Source organism: Drosophila ficusphila, unplaced genomic scaffold (assembly GCF_018152265.1).
Source record: "Drosophila ficusphila isolate 14025-0441.05 unplaced genomic scaffold, ASM1815226v1 contig_286, whole genome shotgun sequence".
Lineage (NCBI taxonomy): Eukaryota > Metazoa > Arthropoda > Insecta > Diptera > Drosophilidae > Drosophila > Drosophila ficusphila.
This window is the reverse complement of record NW_025064189.1, coordinates 3,493,462-3,517,348: the sequence shown is the minus strand read 5'-3', so window position 1 is coordinate 3,517,348 and position 23,887 is coordinate 3,493,462. Positions and strand designations below refer to the sequence as shown.

The 23,887-nt window shown below is 39.4% G+C and overlaps 1 protein-coding gene across 2 annotated transcripts in view; it reads left to right on the top strand.

Annotated features, from left to right (window-relative positions):
- The window catches only part of LOC108089553 (BAI1-associated protein 3), a 55,008-nt gene that overhangs the window by 21,818 nt on the left and 9,303 nt on the right, over nt 1-23,887 (top strand). For both annotated transcript variants that reach the window (XM_043207746.1, XM_043207745.1), the window contains 5 exons: nt 10,774-11,449; nt 14,858-15,110; nt 18,103-18,343; nt 20,228-20,396; nt 23,161-23,470. In XM_043207746.1, the coding sequence (XP_043063681.1) occupies nt 10,993-11,449; nt 14,858-15,110; nt 18,103-18,343; nt 20,228-20,396; nt 23,161-23,470 (1,430 nt within the window). In that variant the 5' untranslated portion in view covers nt 10,774-10,992. The remainder of the gene's footprint in view (nt 1-10,773; nt 11,450-14,857; nt 15,111-18,102; nt 18,344-20,227; nt 20,397-23,160; nt 23,471-23,887) is intronic.

The following is a 23,887-nucleotide window of genomic DNA, read 5'->3' as shown; positions in this document are numbered from 1 at the left end:
GCGAACTGCAGTTCTCGGGTGTCCACATGAAACTTTAATTTCATTTTGCATAATTTTCCAAGGTGTGTGGGAAAATGTTCATTAAACACCCGCAGGAATGTTTTCCTCTTAAATGTTTTTTGTTTTAAATTGAGGTAGCTGTCGCTCGGGTGCGATGGCTCCCCAGTTTGGAAGTCCGAATTCTGATGGGACATGAGCCACTGACAATGTGGGTGACTCCGGTGACACGAGTGTGACACCAATTATGCATAATTTTTATGGCAGACCCGACCCGGGCAACAAAACTGGCAAACAACAATAACAACATTATTAATCATGCATGGCGTTTGCCTACGCAGATAATAAACGGCAATGTTGTTGATTGCTGGCAATAGGCAGGCAAATAAGGAAGTCCACTGGAATTAGTTTATTACGAGGGAAAATTGAGGAGATTAACTTTAATTCCCAGTAACTGCGTTTCATATTCAAATTTGTATGTCACCTAACAAAGAGTAATTTTCTCTTAGCTTAATTGGTATATTTTTACTACTGATCATAATAAAGATAATTGGAAAAGCACCAAAAATGCATTTTAAAAAATATTTGAAAAAACATCTAAAATCTGCATTGTATGTTAGACTTAAAAATATTTATAATTTATCTATTGAAGGTGTCAGGGTCAAGTTGCTTTATTTACATATATTTTCTTTTAAGAACTTACTCTTATTTTATTTAAAGTAAAAACTGAAGAGCTTCCCGAAACATTTTGATAAATCTATTTTTGAATGTTTTCCCCTGGGCTCTTTCATTTTTTCGACCTGCGTCATTGAAGCAACACCTAAACTTCGTTTGCTTTATGGGCATTTGCGTTTGTGTTTATTATTATTTTTATCCCCCGCAACTGCCACGCCCACAAGCGGGCCATAACATGAACCGCAAGAACGCCCCTGAGTGGCACATCATCCCTCAATCCCCATCCCGAATGGAATGATAATATTTTTTCCTTGGTTCTGACCGCAGTTTTAATGCGTTTTTCATTGTCTTTTCATCGTCGTCGTCGCCATTGTCGGAACCCATGTCCCTGGTCACGCCCACGTTGGTCGGTTGGTTGCTTGGCCACTTTGGTTTGGGCCTGGCCCTTTTGCATACGGGGAAAAGTCGGAGTGGGAGAAGCCAGAGGATCCGGAGGACCAGAGTCCTTCGACTGAGACTGAGTGGCTCCGGCAAATTGACGTCATGTCATCAATCAATCTTGATGCAGAGCTGCGGGCCGCACGCCAACGCATCATCACAGTTTTGTTCCATCTTTTCATACTTCTACCCCATGACAAGCTGTGAATTTTTTATTTCGCTCGAATCCAAGTTTAGTCGAGCAATTTCAATTTGCTGGCGAGTTCTTTTCTTTCGAGTTTTCAATGGGTTGGCTTTTAACTGCAGACCGACAGTGCGGCTTGATTTATGTTTTTTTAATGAGCCCCTGCCGCTGCTTAGCCATTGTCTGACCAAGCGTGAAAACCACTCCCAAGTTTTTAGCGTTTCAGGCCTTCAAGTGGCGGTCTCTTTGAGCCAGGACAAAGGGTTCAAGGCCGCCGCATTGACCTTTGCCACAATAAATATTCAGACAGCGTCCTCCTCTGGAACAAACAAAACAAGAAAAAAAAAAACGAAGAAATAAATAAATAAATAGCAAATAGAAATCGAATTGCGTCGGGGTGCTGTTAAATTTTAATTGCTTGGCAGGACACGGCCCTCATGGCGTATACTTTATGCATGTGACCAGGAGAAATTGTCGCTGCTAATTTGCCATTTAACAGGGATCCCTGTTGCCACTCCTCCTGTTTTGTGTGAGCCGTGTGCTTTTTTTTTTTTGCCCTGTTTTATTGTTCGGTTATTTTAATTAAAAACTTTGCTCAGCTGACAGTAGCAATTGCTTTCCCCCGTCTCTTAACCCATTATACTGGGTTTTCCTCGCTTTTCCTCGCTTTTGCCTACTCGGCAACTTTCCACCGACTCCGGGTCGAAGTTTCCTGCGCATTTTGGCTGCCTCGAGCAGCGTGTGGCAGCCAGACAAGTCGGCTGTCGAGAGAAGAGCCACTTTGTGCGCGAATCTCCTTTGTCTTGGCCTCGTTTTCCTCTCGCTCCCCAGCGACTTTTGCTATTTTTACGCCGCTAAGCCGCCATTAAAGCCATATGCAAAATATGGCCACGTTAAGATGTGCAAACGCTGGTGGAATGGCGATGGAATGGGCGCAATCTTGTGCCTTTTTTTTTATTTGTTCGCTGCTCTTATGTCACCTTGTTGATGATGTCGGCGACATTCGAAAAACAAAAGCGCAAAGCGGCGGTCCTAATCCCGCTTAACGTTCTGTTGACGTCGCCTTGGCAGCCAAATGGCATCAGGCATTTCGTCACATAAAAATACATGGCCAATATATATGCGGCATACGAAATAATGAAAAATGTATATGGGAGAGGCGGACACAAAAAAGGGTCCTTAACGAAAATAAATCATAAAAAGAGAAGGAAATGAAATACAGATTACTTGCGAACGAAACAAGCCCGCTTTTCGCGGAATTTCGCAGCCAATCGGCTAATGGTTTGTTCCCAAGTTGGTAATGGAATTTTACCAAGGGAATTATGGGCTTTGCTTAAACTTAAAAACAAAGTTGAATTACTACGAAACGAGGTGAGTTATCTCACCTTTTTTAGTTGAAAAAAATTTAAAAGATTATGTTGGGTAAAAAGATGTTAAATAAAAGAAAGTAATGAAACTAAAAGCTTCTAAGTTAAATTCTGGAAAACTGAAAGTAAAGTTGATTATATTCAAACAAGTTAGGTAACTTGATTTTTCAATTAAAAATATTTAAGAAAAAACTACAGATTATTGTAGCTACAGAACAGTAAAATTAATGATGGTAAAACCATACATTTGCATTTTAAAAGGGCTAAAAAACAAAAAAAAATTTTTTTTTAATTTAATTACCAACTAAATTGCATGCATTATGCATAAAATTATAATTTTGTAACTCTTTCTTAACTTTTACAAATACAATGGAATAATAATGGCATAATAATAATATACACTTGCATTTTAAACAACTTAAAGTTTGAAGAGTCGAACTTTTTATTTTAAAGAGTTTCCCACTCTAAAATGCAACCCGAACATTGTTCTCAAACCTTTTTCCCACTGAAACATAGTTGGAATTTTCCGAGGTAGAATGCACCTGACCTTAGCATAAAAATTGCGTGCTCTTTGTGAAAATACCATACTTTTGCGGAGCAACTGGCCCCAACACGTTTTAATTACCGAGCATTTAAGCAAACAAAAGCGTGAATATGCAGTACGAAAATACATTTCCATTGGCCCCACAGAGCGTGTGCATTGCGCATACGCCGCGTACGCCAGCGAAGTCCGTAAATAAGCTGCGGCGTCCTTAATTGCAGACTTTGTAAAAGGGGTGGTGGGTGGTGGGAGGGTAGATTGTGGAGAACACAAAGCGCAATGAAAGCAAACAATAAACCCGGTCGACATTAAGGCCAATGGAGAAAAACATGCAGAACATAACAGAAGCTGCAAAAGCAATTTTTATGATGGTCCCCGGCTAACCCAGTAAAAATGAACTTAAAGCCGGCGAGCCAACGAGTTGGAAACATTGAACGTCTGGCAGGGCCATAACCCATCTTGGCCCTCATCCCTCCACAGTCTGTCATCCCCGCCGGAGATGTTGTGCATTGAGCCGTTCTGGATTTACTTGTAATTTGCAACAATGTTGAGCTCTTGAGAATCTGCTGGTTCCGTCGTTCTGTTGCAACATCTTCGCTTTGCCTCCGTCTTTGTTGTTCGTCGTTTTAACATGTCAAAGCCAAACAAAGCGCCGCTAGAAGCACACATACGCCCTGTTGTACGGGGAGATCTACACCCATTTACCCACTTTCCCCATCCATTTGCCATTAGCACTCCCCGTGGCTTTGATTGGCGTCAAAAAACGCATCAAACGACGGCAAGCAAGGTGACTTTCAAGTTCAGCGAACACGGACAAAGGCGGGGAAATCTCAAAGAAGGCGGGCCAACAAAGGTAACCAACCTTTAAAGACCAATTACTTTGAAATACAATTAAATATGTATATAAATATAAATATGAAGAGTCCATCGACCCAATCAAGTATTTACAACATAAATAATTTCCAAAGAGAGCGATGACATTTATCAAAATCGAAATGTCAAAAAGATAATTGAGTCAAGTTTTTGTAAAAGAGAAGCAAAAATGCTTGTAAAACTGTTTGTGTTTTCTTTATTTGTTTTTGACTTTTATTAAGCTGCCAAAAAATTAAATTTAAACAGTCAGTAAAGTTTTTTTCCATATAATACCCTCCAGCCGAAAAGATAGCTAGCCTAAAATAAAAAAAAAAAAAACTGTTGAAAGTTTTAAGGTCAGTATTTTATAGCCTGAAGCCAATCCTTGCATTAATTGACAGCATAAAGAGTTTATCGAGAGTTTGTACTTAGTTTCGGAGAACAAGCACCAAGAATAAGCGCAATTTGGCCATCGATTTTGAATGAGCCAGGCATGTCTGGAATTTGTAATTAAAACGGGCAGAGGCTCCTTGGTTTGGGTGTTCGAGCGGCAGCCACTTCGAAATTCGAAATTGTTGCAATGTCAAAGGCGACAATTAAACGCTGGCTCGGCCTGTGTGTCTTACCCACTTGGTGGTTTTTGGCCACGCTTAACAATTAGGCCAAATAGAACACACACACACCCGCCCACACACACACACACACACAAAGCACATTAATTATGCATGCGTATGTGTGCGCCGCGCCTCCAATTTCCTGTGCGACATTCCTCATTTGCCGAAAACATTTTTGCGCCACCGCAAATATATTCCATAGACGGAGTGAGTGTGGGAACAGAGAGAGAAATTTATGGTATGTTTACATATTGGTATTGCTAAAATATTTTAAAAAAAATTTTAACAATAAGGAACTATTTTTAATTTAAGCTTCTTAAGATATGAAGCTCTTATTGAACAAATAAGTTGAACTAAATTAAAAAGTATTTGGAAATAAAATATTACAATTTTGTTGATGAAATTTTTAAATATTTTTAGGAACCTAAATTATTTATTTTTATTGGAGCTTAGCTTTCATAAATCAATCATCAGAATTTCCTTTTTTTTTCATTGTGTGCTTGAAAGAAGGTCTCAAGACCTGCGTCTAATTAGGCAGCCTGGTTACGCCTCGCTAGGCGTATACGTAATTTGATAGTTTTAATTGGACATTCCATGTTCAGAACTTGGGCCCCCAGAGATAATGATGGAACAAAGCTGTAACGCTTCTCCTTTCATATGAGAATTTTGATTGGAATGCGAGGAGTATTTAATTAGACCTCTGGTGCCAAACACACAAAAACACCTTGCACTTAACTTTCTGCAGAGTTGTGAGTCTTGAGTTGGAAGTCTTATGTTGATTTTCCGCTCAGCTGGCTAATTAGAAGGATTTCCCAAATGACTTGCCCCTTCTTCACTTGGCAACTCGACTGGCAACTTAATCAATGTGGATATAAACGCAGTGCAGTGCAGTAAGTGCAACGTTTTTGACGGCATGACCTGTAATTAATAGCCACAAATCCAGCAAGTTAATTGAATTTCTGTTGCACTTGGTCAAATAACCCATACGCCCTGGTGTCTGCGTGTCTGCGTCTGTGTTTTCGCATCCTGTATCCTGTTTGGGCTTTAACAAATTAAGCAATTTACCAGACAGCTGCACAAGGCAGGTGGGTGACCCTTCCCCCAACGCATTTATCACTGGGGAACTGCTTCTCCGGTCTTTCAGTTCGGCACTTTTGCATGCTCGGGCCACATTACTCATGGTCCTTTTGCCCCATTGTCCTGGCCAGGCAATTCTGTTGTTGTTGTTGTTGTTTTAGAGGCATCTTGTAGTAGGTGGTAGTGCCCACACAAAAGGATCTCTGGTTTATTGCATTTGACAGAGAAATAGAGCTGAAGTGCTCGCATTCGCTTTTCGGCCCCGGCAACATGCTGACTACAAATTGCCAAGGCAAACAAAGAAAAGGGCGAATGGAAAGTGTGGAAAGTGCGCTGCACATGCTGCACTTTTCTGATTTATGGTGATGATGATGATGATGCCAATACTGATGAAGCGGAAAAACGAGAGATCCCTGTGGGCGGACGCAAAGTCCCCTGGTTTTTCCTGGTTTTGTGGTAGATGCAATTTTTTTGCATCACTTTTAATGCAATTTATGCTTATCACGTCAGCCTCGGGCTTCTATGGCTTTACTACTCAGGCTCCCCTTCCAAATAGGTTTTATAGTTTTAAAAACACTTTGTGAAAAAGTTGCGAAAAAAATATATCCATAACAGGGTTTTAAAACTGAACGAAACATAAAATGCTTTGTGAAAAAATTGTTTAATGGAGAACTTATTGCTTTTGGTTTTCTGATCAAGTATGAAACCTAAAAAATTATTTTAGTGTGGGACAAAAAACAACATTGAAAAGTCTTCTCTTTTATTTACCAGGTGATTTTCAGTGAACGTATATATTTTTGAAGATATTTTTTTTAAAACATCAATTCCGTTCGTTCTTATTTTCAGCCTTTTTTTTAAATCTTAATTTTGTGGCAGCAGATTTTCAGTGATTGTATATTTCTTAAATCACAAATTCCGTTCCTTCTTTTTTTTAGACTTTTATAATATCTTTATTTTGTGGCACAGTGTGGTAGTTATTGGCAATTGTTGCTGCTGCCGAGGCCGTGATTATTAACCATTATTGGTTGTTATTAACCTGGCTGGTTGCCACAGTTGCCGGTGGCAATTAAATTATATTTGGTCACAATTGCCATATTGTTTGGGCCGTTTCGCTCGCTGAATTTCGGTTGGGAGGCCCTGCGTAAAGCAATTTATGTTTTGCCACGCCCACTCACACATACAATCACCCAAGCACACACCACAATGTGAAACTAAGGAAGACATTTGAATGCCACACATTTGTTTGGCTTGGTTTTCCCGTCCATTTTTGCCTTTTGAGATGTCGAATCTGGAATATCTGCCGTCGTTCTTTCTCCATTTTTTTTTTTTTGCCGGTTTGCTGGCTTTTCTTTCGTTTCATTTTTTCTGCAGATACCAGACATTTAAAGCCACATATCATGTTGGAAGTGGAGTGAAAATAAATTTTATGCCAGAGCATGCGTTGCCGTTTGTTGTTGAGCAGCTGCTTTGTCATTTTCACGTAAAATCCCCGTTTCCACCTCCATAACACCCTGAATTTCCACCCAACACATTCATCTGCCAGTTGCCTCTGAAAAAAACTTGGCTCTCGCTAAAAAAAAAATGACATAAAGCGACATAATAATTTTGCCTTTGAAATTGCCTTACAATTGCTTTTTTTTTGTGTGTGCGCGAATTCCTTTCCCTTTGGGGATTTCACGTTTTTTCCGAGTTATTTTTAGCTGTGGCTTTGTGATATTTTCACACAATATATGGTTAAGAAACATTAAAATTTAAACCAACCCAAATTTATATTTATATAACCTGGCTTAAAGTAATCTTTAATTAGGAATTCATAAATATTTTCCATTCCTTGGTAAGAAAAAATTTGACTTTGTGGTTAGTGTATTGAAAATTCTCCTCGGGGGATTGCCAAGATTTTGCTTTTCAATTTTCCGCCTTCCATTTGGATTTCGCAACTTTTTGTGTGCAACTTCCTACCGCAGAATTGTTTGCACAGGTGGGTGGGTACATGAAATGGTTTTAAATTATGCGGGGCAACCAAATCAGCTCACAAAATGTGTCTAAAATTGACTGGCATGTGAAGCAGTCAGTCAGCAGTCAGTCAGACCCTTGTCTCAGTTCATTTCTGGGCAAAAAAAAAAACGATAATTACTGCCAGTTGATGATGAAGAACGCGATGTTGTGACAGCTCTTCGGAATATTTGGGAAGTCACATTAGTGCAATCCACATTTAATTTAGTTTTTTCCTCTGCGAACTGGAAAAACTTTTTCGAACAAGGGTTGCTGTCGTCACAAACCCACACACACACACAAAAACACCCTCCCCGCAGGCCCACATGTCGTATGCGCAACCATTAATAAAAACTAAATAGATTGAAGCAACAGCGAGAAGGAGCTGGCTTGTAGCCTTCCTTTATGGCGTAAAATAGAGCACTGAGAAAATATGTACAACCAAAAAAAAAAAACGTTGATATATGCTTTTTGTAAAACTCTTAAAAAAACTTTAAGTGTCTACTGATAAAACAATTCTTTAAAAAAAATTAATATGAAAACTATTTAAATTATTTTTAAAAATATATTCAACAAATAAAAACTGTGTTAAAATAAAATAAATTTTTTCAGTGAGTCAATAGACATGTATAAATTGTTATATATGTAGGTAATATATTTAATTAATACTGCTTATAAAAGAGTTAAAGTGATTAGAGATATAATCGCAAATAATGATATTTTATTATCCTTAGTTTCTGTCCTGAATTTTCTATGTGTATGCAGGCCATCTACTAACTCACACATGGCACTTTTTCGCTGCCCGGCCAGTGACTAATTAATCTTAATTAAAGTCTAAGTTGGCTGCGTATTTACGCGCCCCTGCCACCCACACACACACACTAACACACACACCATACACACACATTTAGGTGGTGGGCAGCTGTTGCTGTTGTGGCACCGCTTCCATTTCATTTAATTGCAATACATTTGTCTGTCGCTTAATGGCAAATTTACGTGCACCATATAAATCAACTTTTGTGTGTCGGTGGATTTATTTTTAGCATTTTCGAAAACAAAACACAAAACCCAAAACCAAATAAAGCGAGCCGCACATACAACCAGATAACATAGATGCTTTGCAAATTATTTTCGGAGTCCGCTAATTATGGCACCAGTAAGCAGGATAAAATGCCGGCTAGAAAGAGAGGTAAATAAATGGAAGAAAGAGAGAGGGAGAGAGCGGGGTAAGCACCATGCATGAATGCGCTGATTACGCCCACGAACGATGTTTTAGCCATTGTTTTTGCTAGATGCGAATTGTTTGCCAACAAATGTAGTTCCACAGCTGCCAAGCTGCTGGCCATTTGAGGGGATATCCTGCCATTGGTTGTGGGACCCACATTGCCTTTATGGCATTTAAAGCCACTCAGCACAGCTCATAATGCCTTCCATTGTCCCCGAGAGTGCGGAAGTGCTCCATCCTGCGTGTTGCCAACTACGATTATTCTGCGAATTTAATCAGTTTTATTCTTATTGCGACAGTAAACAGGTTGACAATGTGGAGTATTTTGCTTTCGGCTTACCCACCAGTTATTCCGATCAATTTTATTGATTGTGACATTGACAAGATATATATTGAATTGCTGAAGGTGTTGAATAAATACAACTCAGTAACTCAATTCAATGATATTCAACAACCTGAAATGATTCAATCAAAGAAAGATTTAAATTAAAATAAATTTGGATATTTTATTTCAGAGATTTAAACTTAAAAAAAAATCTGGTTTTAATTTTTTGTTATATATTAATTATAATTATTTTATAAATAAAACCCTTTAATTTGTGAAGCTGGTTAAAACTGGTTTTAATTTTTTGTTATAAATAATAATAATTAATTTATAAATAAAACCCTTTAATTTGTGAAGCTTGCCTTGCAATAAAAATATCACGTCTTGATTCCAAACTAAAAAGGTTTTTAGAACCTTTATTTGGTTATAATTCCACGCTAATTTTAGTGGCTGAACCGAAGGACATCTAAGCCGTCACGTTTGAACGGATAGGATAGCTAAACCAGGACCAAAACTGTTCAATTTGCAATTTCATTTTCGCCAGCCGATTTGCTCATCCATAAATGAGAGCCAAACCTGGCAAACTAATTAATTAACTACTTTTCTGCTTGGTCCAGCTATTATTTTTGGTCGTATAATTATTGTTATTAGTATTTTAGGCCGCTCTGCTGGCGAAAACCGACAAAAAAAAGAAAAATAAATGGGTTCTAATTTATGGGCTAGGACAACTAACGCAGGTGCCATGGATATATGTGTGCGGCCAAATTATTCATGCAGATCGATTAGCCAGGAGCCCGAAAATGGCTCATTAGGCTCAGCTGATTAAACGTTAATTAACAGCCTTCTCGGGGCGTACTTCAAAAGAAATTTAATTAAGAGTCGTGCCCTGAAGTGAGCAAAGCAAAGCAAAGCGACTCTTCAATCAATCGATAGATTTATATATATACAGATATACCGACTAAAAGCAATGCCTAAATGCAATCTATTTTTTCCCCTCGATATTTGTACAGAATTTGGTTGGGCAAACAGGAGGTGGGGATGGTAAGTCAACAGAAGTGCTGACGAAACGAATCAAAGACAAATATAATGGCGGGTAAATCGTAGAGTCCCTGGAGGGGAAAAAAGGGAATCAGGATCGTAGAATGCAGTGGCTATGAAAGTGCCAAACAAGTTGGCTTAATTAATTTTTTGTTTGGCTCCGATTGGAATTCCAGCGCTGCAAAGTATGCTACGCTCAAAAAGGCAAATGAAGAGCATCTCGTCTGGCTTTTGTATTTTGTAATTGCTTTTAATCTAGACACGAAAACACAAACACACACATACACATACATACATACATATATATATACATAATTCCCCATCTTTGGCTTGGGCTTAAGTCCTGGCCGGAATTCAATTATTGTTAAAAATAGCAGAAAACAATTCTCCGGCGGATAGCAGAAGTTTCACCTTAAACAAACATTTCGTTTTGTCTTTATCCTTGCAGAGCCTTGATAAGAAAACACACACACACAGAACGAGACTCTGGGCCAATTTATAATCGAGGAAACATAACGAATTGGGTAGGCAAATCCCGGCAGCAACTTTCCAAGTGATTAATTTCACAAAAAGACAAACGAAAGGAAAGCAAGGCACAAACAGCAACAAAAAACAGGAACTCGAGCCAATTACGCCAGGAAAAGATAGGAGAGATCCAGATGCCGCCATGAGTTTCCTCAGCTCCATGCAGCAATATGTAACAAGTGGCATCTCGAGCTTGGGCCTTGGCAACCGCCGCTTCTCGCTTTCCCGCCAAGAATCCACCGAGCAGCAGTCGGGCGGAGCCACCATTGGTGGCGCCACACCTGGCGGCCTCGTTTCCGGCCATCAGCAGCTGCAGCAGCAGGCGTCGTTTCCGCACCAACAGCTGCAGCAGCAGCCATCACTTCCGCTACAGCAGCAGCAACAGTTGCTACTGCAACAGCAACAGCAACAGCAGCAACTGCAGCAGCAACAACATGGACACGCCCCGCTGCAGCAACAGGCGAGCATCGGCAGCGGACTGGGCGTCTATGGCACCCCGGCCCCGCCCACCGGCGTCGTGGCAGCGTCGGCGGGCGGCAGCAATTACCCATCCGGCGGCGTCGTTATCGGCAATCCGAATGCCACCAATCCATTACTGGGTGAGTTCTATGGCGGCTCTGCTTTCTGCCACGTCACCTACACACTAAGCAAAATAAGCTTGGCAATTAATAGTACACAGAAAATAACTAGCTAAATATATGTTATGGTTTATTATGTGTTTATGTGTTTAAAGTAAATATTGTTGTTTTTATTTAAAGAGAACTCTTTAAAATATAAATAAATACTTAAACAAGAGTATTATACATATTTATATTATATTTATAAAAGTTTTTGCTTGATCCTGCCTAATAATATAGTTAATATTAACTATGTATTTGTTAGCACCTTAAATAAATATTTTTAAATTTTTCTTCAGAAAACATTTCTTATGTAATTATACATTTTTTTTTTCATGAGGCTTAATCAATTATTTTAAAATAACAAAAAATATCAAGCGTTTAATCCTCTAGTAAACAAGTGATAGAATTACCATAATTATTTTTATCAAGTTCCCAGAATAGGCCTTAGAGTAAAAAAGTTCATTTTGCTATGAAATATTTTGGGCTTTGATTTATTTAAACCTTTTAGATAAATTAGCTTGAGCTTGAGGATTAAATGCCTTATTTTTTCTGTTTCAAATGGGATAAATCCATTTTTCACTGTTTTTACTGATTCTATAAATCATTATATTCCTTTTGAATAGATTATATAGCATTTTTCCCCATGTAATAGCCTCAGCTAGACAAACGCTTTGCCAAAGGTCACGTCCTCGCAGACAGAAGGAGCGGGTTGGCTTAATACCGAAAGCAGCCTTGCCCCTAATTAAGTTGCTAATGGAGTTTTCCAATGTGGTTTTTACCCTCGGGACGTATTGAGTAAACATGGAGTAGAATGCATAAAAAAGCACGATTCACCTTTAAGTCGCCGTCGACTTGTCTTTCACTTTCCATCAGCTGCCACACATATTCAAAACCAAAAAAAAAAAAAAACAATTTGTTTGCGTATGCGTGCCACAGAGATGGTAAACATGGAAAAGTTTATTGAATCCGCCAGACGTTATCGTCATCGGGCCTCAATATGAAAATTACATTACATGTCTTGCCAGCCACCAAATGCGCCAAAAGTTTTCCCAATCGCCGAACGCCTCTCGCATTTGGATCAACAAATGCGCAGACAAAACCGCCGCAATGGGGTGCCAGTTGGTCCTGGTTTTGGGAGGATGATAGTGGTCCTTACACAGGGAAATACAGTTTAACAAACACTTTTTTTATACGACTTTGTAACACATTTTAAATTGAAAACCTTGTGGTTTTAAGAGCACTTTGTTTAAATGATTTCCTGTTTGCAATGGTTAGATAACTCAAAGGCACACTGAACATATTTTCCAAATTAATTTGTATATGCTAGAGATTGGTGATAACTTAAATTAAAAATGGAATTCGTAACAAAAAAACTCAAACCTTTTTAAGTCAAGTTTTTCCTAGAAATTTATTGTCTTTTGCGTTCGTCAGTTTGGATGTTAATTCTTAAATTTTATTTTAATCAATTATAAACCTTTTTATACATCAGCACCTTTTTATGTTGGATTATGACAACTCTTGGCTTAAGAATTGCTTCCAACGAATTGCAAAATATTATAGATATAAAATAGATATTAAAGCTTGTTCTGGTCTAAAATTCAGCCTGAAAAACCGAAAAATATTTGAATTTGCTCGTTATAATTTGCCCCCAGTGTATCTCCGCTGGTGAAGCGAAAGCAATCAACATGCATATGTGACTTCTTGTGCGGCTTCGTTTCCGCTTTGGCTTCGTTTGGCTATGCAAAACTTGTTTGCCAAGCTAAACGATGTTCGGAGGTTGTTGTTTCTGTTCGCAGTTGGCAAATGCAAACACATTTAAATGTCAAGACGCAGCGGCAGCAGGAAAAGCATCGTGTCCTGGCCACAAAAACCGCCGGAGAGCCAACAACTTTCCAGTTTTCCACCATAGCAATAGCCAAACGTCTTAGCCCAACGACATTGACTTGGCATTTGGTTGGGATTTTGATTCAACGAACGATGAACGTCTGCAGCATTTGAATCAAAATTGAAATTGGCTTATCTTGTTGCACGAGCCATGAACGAGCGGTTTTTCTAGCCATCGGGGAATTCTTCTTTTTCCCGGAAAAGCCATCAACGTGTAAGCGCTCTTCTTAGATTCCAAGTCCCAGTTCAACTTTGACTTTCCGCTTGGCGAGCACTTTTAAGCCAACCCAAAATTTCGCTGCATATTCTGTATTTCTTTCTTTTTTTTTTCCTGGTTTTTCTACTACTACTAAAAAAAGGTTTTCTTTGCGAAGCCATAGTAATGGTTGGCTATTTCCATCCGAAACCCATCACACATGCACTCTTTGCGGGGCTTCTGTGCCTGCTGGCTGAAGTCCTTGGGCGAAAGGAGTGCCAACGGGATGGACGGATGGGAAGGACAGGAGCCGCAGGAGCCACACAGATGCATGTCAAGGTTGCGGGCTGCGGTCCCATTTACCCATTCACCCATTCAGGTTGCTCCTGCCTCGAGCAAGGACCACTGCACCACACTGCACCACACACTTTGCCACTCCGAACCACTCGGAGCCACGCTGACTTTGACTTTGCCACCTCGCTTTCCTGAGAGCCATCAACTAGCTGTATGCCACAGATATTTGCATGTTGCGGGAATTATGGGATAGGACACGGGGGAAATAGTTTCCGAAAATCAACTTTCCCTCTGACTTCCAGCTCTTTAATCTTCTTTGCCAAAGAAAGTTAAAAGCATGATGAAAAACAATAGGAAAACCAACGCAGACTTTCTCTTTTTGTAGGTGGGTTTCTTGATTTCGATGTGGAAATCTACGTATTTTATCAATGTGTGATAGTTTAAGGAACTTATTTGTGATAGGTAAAGTAATAGAGAAACTTTAAAGAGAGTTCAAGTGAATAGTCAAAGTTTTTGCATGGCCAGAAAATCTTTTTAATTGTTTAACTATCGATAAAAATTCTAAAACAGTTTTTATAATTAACTTTTATACACAAGCAAACTAAATATAGTTGAAGTGAATTTAATTACTAATAAAATTGTGCATTCGTGAGCTATAAAAAATATTTAGAATGAAATTCCATAAGTAGATTAAGTCGGAACTTCATTTAAAGCCTAAAAGCTTTTTAACTAAGTATTAAAATATGTTGGCTTTAATCACATTAAAATAGATAAACAATTTAAAGCTAGTATGTAAATATTAATTTGTTAAACAGATTAAGTTGAATATTTTTGTGCAAAGCCTAAAAGCTTTCTAAATAATTTGTTATTGATAAATAGCTAATGTATTTCCATTTTAATGAGTTCCAACAAAAACAGAACTTTGTATGAACAACGTTTACACATTTTAAGCAACTTTAAATGAATTCCCTTGCTTATTTTCATGCTGTTACCCCTTTGTTTTTGCCCCGCAGGTTATCCGAAAATACCAGGTGGTTCGGTGGGACCTGGCAGTCCCTCGACATCCGCCGGAGGAGGTGGAGGTGGGGGAACTCCCCAGTCGCGTCGCCAGTCGCGGGCACTGGAGTGCCTTGCCCCACCGCGAACCGGATCCTTCAGGCAGCGGAACTCGCCGCTGCACCAACCGGATCCGCCGCCCCGCCCACCGCTGGCCTTCTGCAAACGCCGCCTAAGTTGGCCAGAAGTTGACCCGCGCTCCAATTCCGGGTAAGTTGAATTTCGAAGTTCTACTATCCCCCAATGAATAGTTGATGAAGTGCGTAAAGGTTGCGAATGGATTTCGAGGGCAAATTAACTATCTGTCTGCCTGAATTTCTGGTTAAGGAATGGGAAATGATTATTTGCCCGAGGTAATTAACCCAGCAGATGGAAATGCTAATTTTGGCCCAAGCCTGGCTGCCAGATATTTACACGCTGCCAACACACGCGTGTCGACAGAGGTATTCGAATGTGAAATGCATAAATTAAATAGGCCCCCACGTAATGAGTGACTTTGGGGATTTGTAAATGGGGTGGGGCGGCCATTGAAGTCACGACAGGCGAAAATCTAAAATAAATTATATACCAATTAATTAATGTACTTCAATTTCAGTTGTGTTCTCGATTTGTTTTCCCGAATTGCCAGGCGAAACTTTACCGCTCGACCTTCATAATTACGTAATTACAAAAGTTCCTTCAGTTAGTTCTCGGCGTCGAAATTTTCCGAAAGAAACTTTCTCGCAACCATTCCACTTTCCACTTTCTCGTAGGACCATGGCAACTTTGGATGCGGGCAAAACCTTTGAGTGTCGAAAGTTTTTTTGGCCACCCCACACACACACACATACCATCGCAATTGAGAGACTTAAAGGTGCCTTTGGGTCCTTGACTTGGCTCAGATTGCTCTCAATGTGGCCGAGTATCTGGCGAGTTGGCAGGTGCAACATCCTCCAGTCTCCAGCAGCTGCAACAACATCTTCTTTGCGGCCCAAAAAGCCGCAACGCTGCCACTTTGCATAATGCGGCATCTGCTTAACCTGCAAATGTGCGCTCGGATCACAGGTTACATTTAATTAAGCTCGAAAATGAGGTTTACTCGGTGGATTGGGGGTTCCCCTTAAAGAAATATGAGGCTTTGATGGGCCGAGAGAGTGTGAAATGCGTCCTGGAGAGGCCTGTCTGGAAGTTTCGACATCCATTAACATGGTTAGCTTTCCGGCCTAATTAGTCTCGTCGAGGGTTCCAAAGTTTCCTGAAGTATGAAATTAATTTTCACCGCTTTGTGTCCTTATCACCTGTAACACTCCAGCAATAATAAGCGACTATTGACCACAAGAGATTATTTTTTCACAAAATATTAACCAATTATTACATGTCTGATTTATCTGTACTTAATTGAACTCCATTTAAAAGCGTTTGCAAGTCAAACCAAAAATTTAGCTTATTAAAATGCAATTGATGCGCGAAATGTCATATTTTATGCATTAAATAGTAATTGCCACATAATTGGTTTGTCACCGCAGCTATTAAGTTTTAGCAAAGCGACAATAAATGTCAAGAGGCAGATTAATTTATATTTCATACCCAATGACAATGTTTTATGTTCTTGCTTTTCAATTATTTAACATAAATTTCGGTTCAGAAAAATAAAAACCAATATTAATTATTTGAAGCAAAGTCTTGAATGTCAAAAACTTTTGCGACCGAAAATTGTTTACTTTAAAGTTAAATACAATATAAATATTTGCGACACAATAAATACCAAAGAAATATAAAAAAGTTCGTCAAGAACTTTTCCCCGGAGCCACAAAAAAGTGGCACGAGAAAACTGTGAAAAAATTTTAAAAATTGAAACCGAAATTGAGTGTCTCCGTAAGCGACGAAATCACAAAGCAAAGCGACAAGAAGCAAAAAAAAAAAAAAAAAAATAAAAGCAAAACAAACAGCTGGGCGAAAAGTTTCAAATTAAATTTTTTTCCAAACAACTTTCGAGGGGGAAGAACTTCAGACAATGCAGTTAGTGTCCAGGATTCGCCCAGTCTACCCTATCATTTACGGCAATTATGTTGACCATTTTCACACGCCTTCCGCCCAAACACACACCCCCACACACACACACACTCGTATATAGGTGTAAGTGTATTAACACCGAGAGGTGTCCTCGAAAAAGTGAGGCCCACATTCACATTCCGTTTTCGATGGGAAAAAGTGGCGACAGAAAGTGTTGCCTACTTTCGGGGGCCTCTTCAGTTTATTTTTTGCCATAAACGTAAGCGTAAAAAATCATCAACGCCGGCGACAAAGTTAAGCCGCTTAGCTGTTTCCCTGCTGAGTGGGCAAACTTTTGGCCAACTTTTCCTTTTTTTTTTTTGCCACAGCTGCTCGGATAAATCCGGTGGGCTTGTCTGAAAGCGAGGGGCATGCAAATCAAATGATTAGGCAGAGCATCAACTATACTGAGTAGGCCTAGTTAGGGACCAAAAACAAAAAGTTTCTATCTAGTATGCACTCGGAAAAAATTAAAAAAACTCCTTGAAAAAAGTTCTTAAGTGCAGAGTTTTCTAAATAATCAAACAAGTAAAGTATGTTGATTCTGTTACATTTTAAATATAAAGATTTCAAATGCTTAATATAAATATAACATTATTTGTTAAATTTATAATTAGATTTTGATTTAATAATAATAGTAATAACTTTGAAAATTTTTACGAATTAAGAAAAATGTAATTAACATATATTTTTTTCAAAATTACTTAAAATACTTTTAAAATATAACACTTTTTTTCATGAAAACCATACATGAAATCTTTTTTATTCAATCAGGGATATACATAATTTAGTGGGTCAACCGAGCTCTAGAATTTTCGTTATGTGTGTGCCGACTGGTGAATATTTGTATACAATTAGCGGCTCAGGGTAAGCCCTCGCTTCGGGGCATCAAGCATACGCAGAGTGGTCCCGGCAACAGGCGACGACCCTTATCAATGTTGAAATAGGTACGGCGATGTCACATTTGTATGTTGGCAACGGCATATTGACAGTGCCAATTAAAGTCAGACACCGAACTGACAGCAACAGCAGCAGTCGATTTGAATATCCTTTGAAATCGAATCGGCAGAGTCCATAAAAAAAAAAATAGGAAAAAAAAAAACACACATGTGCATGAATATAACCCTATTTTATATACAACCTCTCTATATTTTTCTCCCCCTTTCCACAGAGTCCAGGAAACGGATGGTTCGTACTTCGAGAACTTCACATCGCTCGGATGGAAACGTGAAAATCGTCGCATGTCGGCCACGCGTGCCGCCGAGGCACGTGCAGAGGCTAATCCCGAGAACGAACGTGATCCGCCGGCGGGCGAGGAGGCCATCGACCGGCAGGACGAGAAGGAGAAGCTGTACGCGGAGGTCCTGCACACCATTGCCAACACGGTGGGCGCCCCGGCTCCCGGCGGCCAGGTAAATCAATATCCAGGGATAGTTGTCCCCCGCCTTGGAATAAAATTATGATTTGCAGGAGGGGGGTTCACTTTCGTCTTTTGGGAGGTCAGAGGGCTTATGCAAATAGTTGCAAATTACTCAAATTAAGGCGATTTAGGCCTGGAAACAAGCATTCGCCTTGGGGCAGGGGACACCACATGATTGAAAGGCTTAATCGCTGGCATTAGGCTTTGAGACGTTTTGCAATTTGAATGATTAATGCTCCGGTTTGCCCGACGGCAAGAAGAAAACACATTCTGGGATTTTGGGGATTTTCAAATGGGAGATTTCTGGGGGTGGTGAATGGGAGAGTCGAAAATCAGGAGGCAGGGGGGTAATTTCATTTCATTTCCGAAGCTCTCAAGTCTGTGCGTTGAGGGCAGAAAATTCAATTAAAAATGTGCTACTTTTCCTCCTCATTGCCGACTGCCATTTCAAAAGGAATTTCTCCAATATTTCCACAATATTTCTGCGATGGCGCGGTGCTGGCCAGCTTAACACGAGTTCATTTTTCAATTATCGTTTTTAATTTCGCAGTAAGAAAATTGTTAGACGCCCAGTGCACAACTAATGAAACTTGAGAAGCTCCCCGGAGGGAAAATAAAGTGAAGTAGAGTGAAGAGAAGTAAACTGGTAGATGGCAAGGTTGTGCCAGCATAACAAAAGTTTCAACTAGTAGCGGAAAATAACGTCGTCCTCCTGCTGTGATTGAGTTGAAACCGGTCAAATCTCGCGGGTCCCCGCAAAGCGGATCGAGAAATAGAAATAGAAAATGAGAATAAGGATGGCAAAGGGACACAAGTTGGCCAAGTCAGTAAAGTTATTGCCTGGCCGTCTCAGCGGGCATCCCTGCGCTCGAGTTTTTGCATTTAATGGTAAATAATTACAAATAAATGCGATTTGCTCACCCAGCACCATCGGGAGGTTAAGCCTGTCCTAATGGAAATTAATGAAAAGGGGGAAAAAAATAAAATAAAAGTAATAACGAAATGCACGAAAGTTGCAGAAACAGATGCTGCAAACTGAAGGTTACTTAGGTACACAATCTGGCCGAGTGGTGTTCATTTGAAAGATAAACAAACCGAGTTGAGCTGCCCTCGAGGAGGAAACTGAGATTATTCTCAATTAAAAAGAATTATTTGCAGCGGAACTAAAAGAGCGTTAATAAGGCTGCCATTTTTTTGCTTAATGAGGATGAACATAAGCCGAGAGGTTGAACAAAAAAAGGAAACATTTTCTCTTCGCACACAAGGAATATTTAATTCCCTACTTATTTATTCTTTGTACTGAAAACACACCCAAATAAATCCGTCCATTATTGTCTTGCATTTTCTGTCTGCTTATTATTCATTGCGATGCCAAAATCTCTTTTTGGTATTCAGTAGTCAATCCCAAAAAGAGGGGATTAAAATTAAAATAAATTTCATTTAGCTTTTGCTGCATTTTTCTTCATATAAATTCACAGGTAGCGAAGTTTATTCATAATTTTTACTGCAGCGAAAGCAATCAAATTATAACAACATTCCGAAGCGTTTTTTGAAGCGTGATCCAAATCGAAAGTCGACTGGCTAATAAATTCAGAGGAGATAAATCAATAGAGATGTGAGAGAAAAGAACGAAAATGGATTATGTTTGAAGAGGGGGAAAAATAAATTTCCGTTAAAGCAAAATATATATGTAGATTTTGCCTTAAATGATATTATAATTTCGTTGACTCCCAAAATATTTACAAATAAATGACAATATAATTAAATTAAATTGAAAAAATATTTGCTTTTCCTCCACACACCGCTTTCTTGGCACCACGCGGCGTATGCGTAATTTGGCTCACACTTGACTTTCGAATGGAAATCTCGGGCTCAGTTTGCACACTACAAGGACGAAATGTATCTGCACGCACAGCGCGCCTTCGGTGTCAATCCGGATCGTCATTATCGCCTGCTGCACGCCTCCGCCGAGGATAAACCAAAGATAATCGTACTCTCTGCGGTGGTAATCGAGGCTGATGGCCTCGAGGCGAAAGATGCCAATGGTAAGCCAGATCTTCCTCAGCTTTCAGCTCTCAGCTTTCCGCACCATCAACACATTTCTACCCAGTTCCCATTTCTCCCATCCAATGTGTCAATCTGTCTATTCCATGTATCGCATCTCTTGTGTGTGTAAATATTTTTAGTTTGTAAATTGATTTTGCGGCTAGTGCGGTAATTGCATTATGAAGCTCAGTGGCGGTGCGTGTGTGCACTTGGGCAAATCAAAAAGCCAAACGACCCATCCATAACCGAGCCCCATCTTATGTGCGTTGACTACTTCCCCCAATTATATACCTTCTATAGTCGATTTTTGTCCTCCTCCCCGTTATGGTTATGGTGCGAGTACAAGTCAGGGCTACAGTTTTGGTTATGCCTCTTCAGGTTCCTTCGCAGTGTGCGTTCAATAAATTTGCAATTTAATGCTTCCCATTTTGTTCATTATGCTCAAGAGCCAGAAGCCCCACATCCAGAAATAGGAGTACACGAAGAGAAATGTTGCTAGTAATTATTTAATGTATTTATTATTTTATTCTAATGTTATAGTGTATATAAGAACTTTGTTCTAAAGGCTTATGTTTAAAAAAAAATCATAATTTCTTTATTATTTCCTTGGTATATCGGTCACAACTTCTTTTATAAAAAATGTTTAACTATAAATCTAAATTTACAAGAAAATACTTAAACAATATTTTACACATGCCATTAACCAAAATTTACTTTGTACCAGATACTTTTTATAATATTAAACATTATAAATAATATATTTTATTTATTTTATTGATTTATTGTTTGATTGCCTTTATAATGCTTTCATCCTAAATATTTTTCAATCATACAATTTAAAATCTGTAACAATTATATACAATACAATAAATATTCAGAGTAAAATGGGTTAACAAAAAATCACATATGATATAAAATTTATTTCCGCATCTTTGTCTTGGTTCTTAGAATTTTTCTCTGTGCAGAAGCAGCAGCAGCCTCATCGAAGGCAACGCAATTTCGCATTTTAATGTGCTCAAGGATGTGTAAGGAATACGTTGAGTGCTCCTTCGTCTGCGTCTGCTTCTGTTCGAGTATTTTTCTACTGCTCCCTTACCCCTCCTTTCCCCTCTTCTCCTCACCAAAATCTCTATTCAGTAGTGCAACGTTAGTGTGCCATCTGCTAAATGTTCCGATGACGGCTACCGTCTGGAAGCAACACCAAATAGGCCAGAATAAGGCTTCCTGGGGGAAGTGGATGTGGATGAGGATGCGGAAGAGGATGAAGTTGGGGAAGTGGGAGTGGAGGCCCTGGGCAGATGGCAAACAACTCGTTGCCAATGAAACGTGGCCGCTCTCATCGGCCGGCTATTGTTTGGGCCATTCTCGATTGCCAAATAAGCTGCGAAGACGGCGAATCAGGTTCAATTCAGTTCGGTTTCAGTTCGATTTTCTTCGATTTTCATTAGCAGCCAGTGATTCGCCTCGGACTGGTCAACCATGAAGGGCAACAACCAAATTGGCCATTACAATGAGTGCCCTGCCTTGGCTCAATGTACGAGTCCGAATTTCAAATGAATCATTTTTGTGGCGTAATCGATTTACCGGCGGTATTTACCCACTGAAAGTAAATCCCAATCGGATGGAATCGGTTTTAGTACATAATCAAGATTGGTCATCGGATATAGCATTGCTGCCATTTTGAACCCAATTAAATTAATCGCCCTGAAATAATACCAATAACAGAAATCGTCCCCAAGGCAGCGTAATTGTTTCAATTATGCGGATCTTCTCTCTCGCAAAAATCTTAATCTTGGCAACGGCGGCCATCTGCGGCGAGAGCTCAGTTCTCGTTGCCTCGTAAATCACTGGCACTCAATAATTGAGGCGGCACTTTATGCAAATGAAATGTTAATCATACGCAATGTGTGACTGGGACCAGCTGACGGCACGTTATCCCCGCGGGCAGTGCCATTAATTGGCATTTAATGTCATCAGTCGAGCTCTTCATTAATGCGCCACCACTTCTCACTCCTCCTTATCGACCGAGTCTCCCTTTTTCCGAGTTTTCGTCCTCTTTTCACAGAGATAAAAACATAATATCAGTTACAATTTGCAAAATTTTATGGCTTCATAATTCATTTATAATTGCCCATAATAAAAATGTACTTAAATAACAAGAAAAAAAATTAATCAAAACAATAACACAGATGGAAATAAATGTTTTTAATAAATTAGTTTAGTAGGTTTAATTTAATGTGGAGAATTCAATTAAACTATCATATATATTTCTTGGTTTCACATTGAATATGAAAAAAAACTTAATACGAATTTTTTTTAAATTAAAATATTATTTTTTCTTAAATATGATTACTTATTAAAATAATATGCTATAGTTAAATAAACAAATCGTCTAGGAAATAATCAATTTTATAATCTCTTAACGAAACAAATTGCTCTTTCATTTCGCCAAAAAGTAAATATTACATTATAAAACATCTCTTTAAAGTTATTAATTTATTTGGTAGAATTCTGTCAATTTGAAATTGTGAAACTTTTAAAATTTTATTATTTATAGACCCTCCGTGTTTCCATTAAACCATTTTAATTTTATAATTGTTCTTTATTTAATGGACAACCCCCTTTTTATAGGAAAACTCCCTTACGACCTCTTAAGACCTTTGTAATTTATTTTCCCGTGCATTTCCGTTTGGACCTCGTTCCGAAACAAACTTTCTCGATATCTCGACACCCATAGTACTCAATTATTTATGGCCCTTGCAGGTTTCTCGGACCCGTACTGCATGCTGGGCATCCAGCCGGACGAGAACGGCGGTCCGCCGGTGTCGCCGCTGCCGCTGCCGCCGACGCCGCGCGCCCTCTCGGCGGACATGAGCGGCGGTTTTGATAACAGCGCCACGGACTCGCCGCCGCACCGCAAGCACAGCTTCCGGCTGAGCTTCAAGCGGCGGGAGGGGGGACGGGGGCGGGAGCAGCGCGACTCACTCGGCGGACCGGTGCCGGCGAAGCTCATCAAGGCCACCAGCATCAAGCCGCACACGCTGACGCCCAAGTGGAACGAGAAGTTCAAGTTGTAAGTTGATATATATAGCTATCAAAAATAAGGAAGGATACCCATCACCCATCACATTTAGCGAAGCATTTGTAATTTAATTGAAACATTTTGAAATTAAAATCAAGAGGGAGATGGCAGCCTGATAAATGGCAAAACCTGGCAACAAAAAAGGAGAAAAGAAATTCTCAACAAATCATTTGCCATCTGTTATCCCTGATCCCTGTCACATTGCCCAACGATTCGTTACAATATCGAACGTAATTTACGAGTTGTAAGACATAAAAGGGAGAAATTCATTTACATTTTCCATAAAATTCAAGCACACAAATGCACAATGAAATGTTCCACAAGAAATGCAATGAAATGTATGTGGCAATTGCAATAAAAGAGGAGAAGCAAAAGAAAAACGCCAATCAGACGAATATAAAATACCCT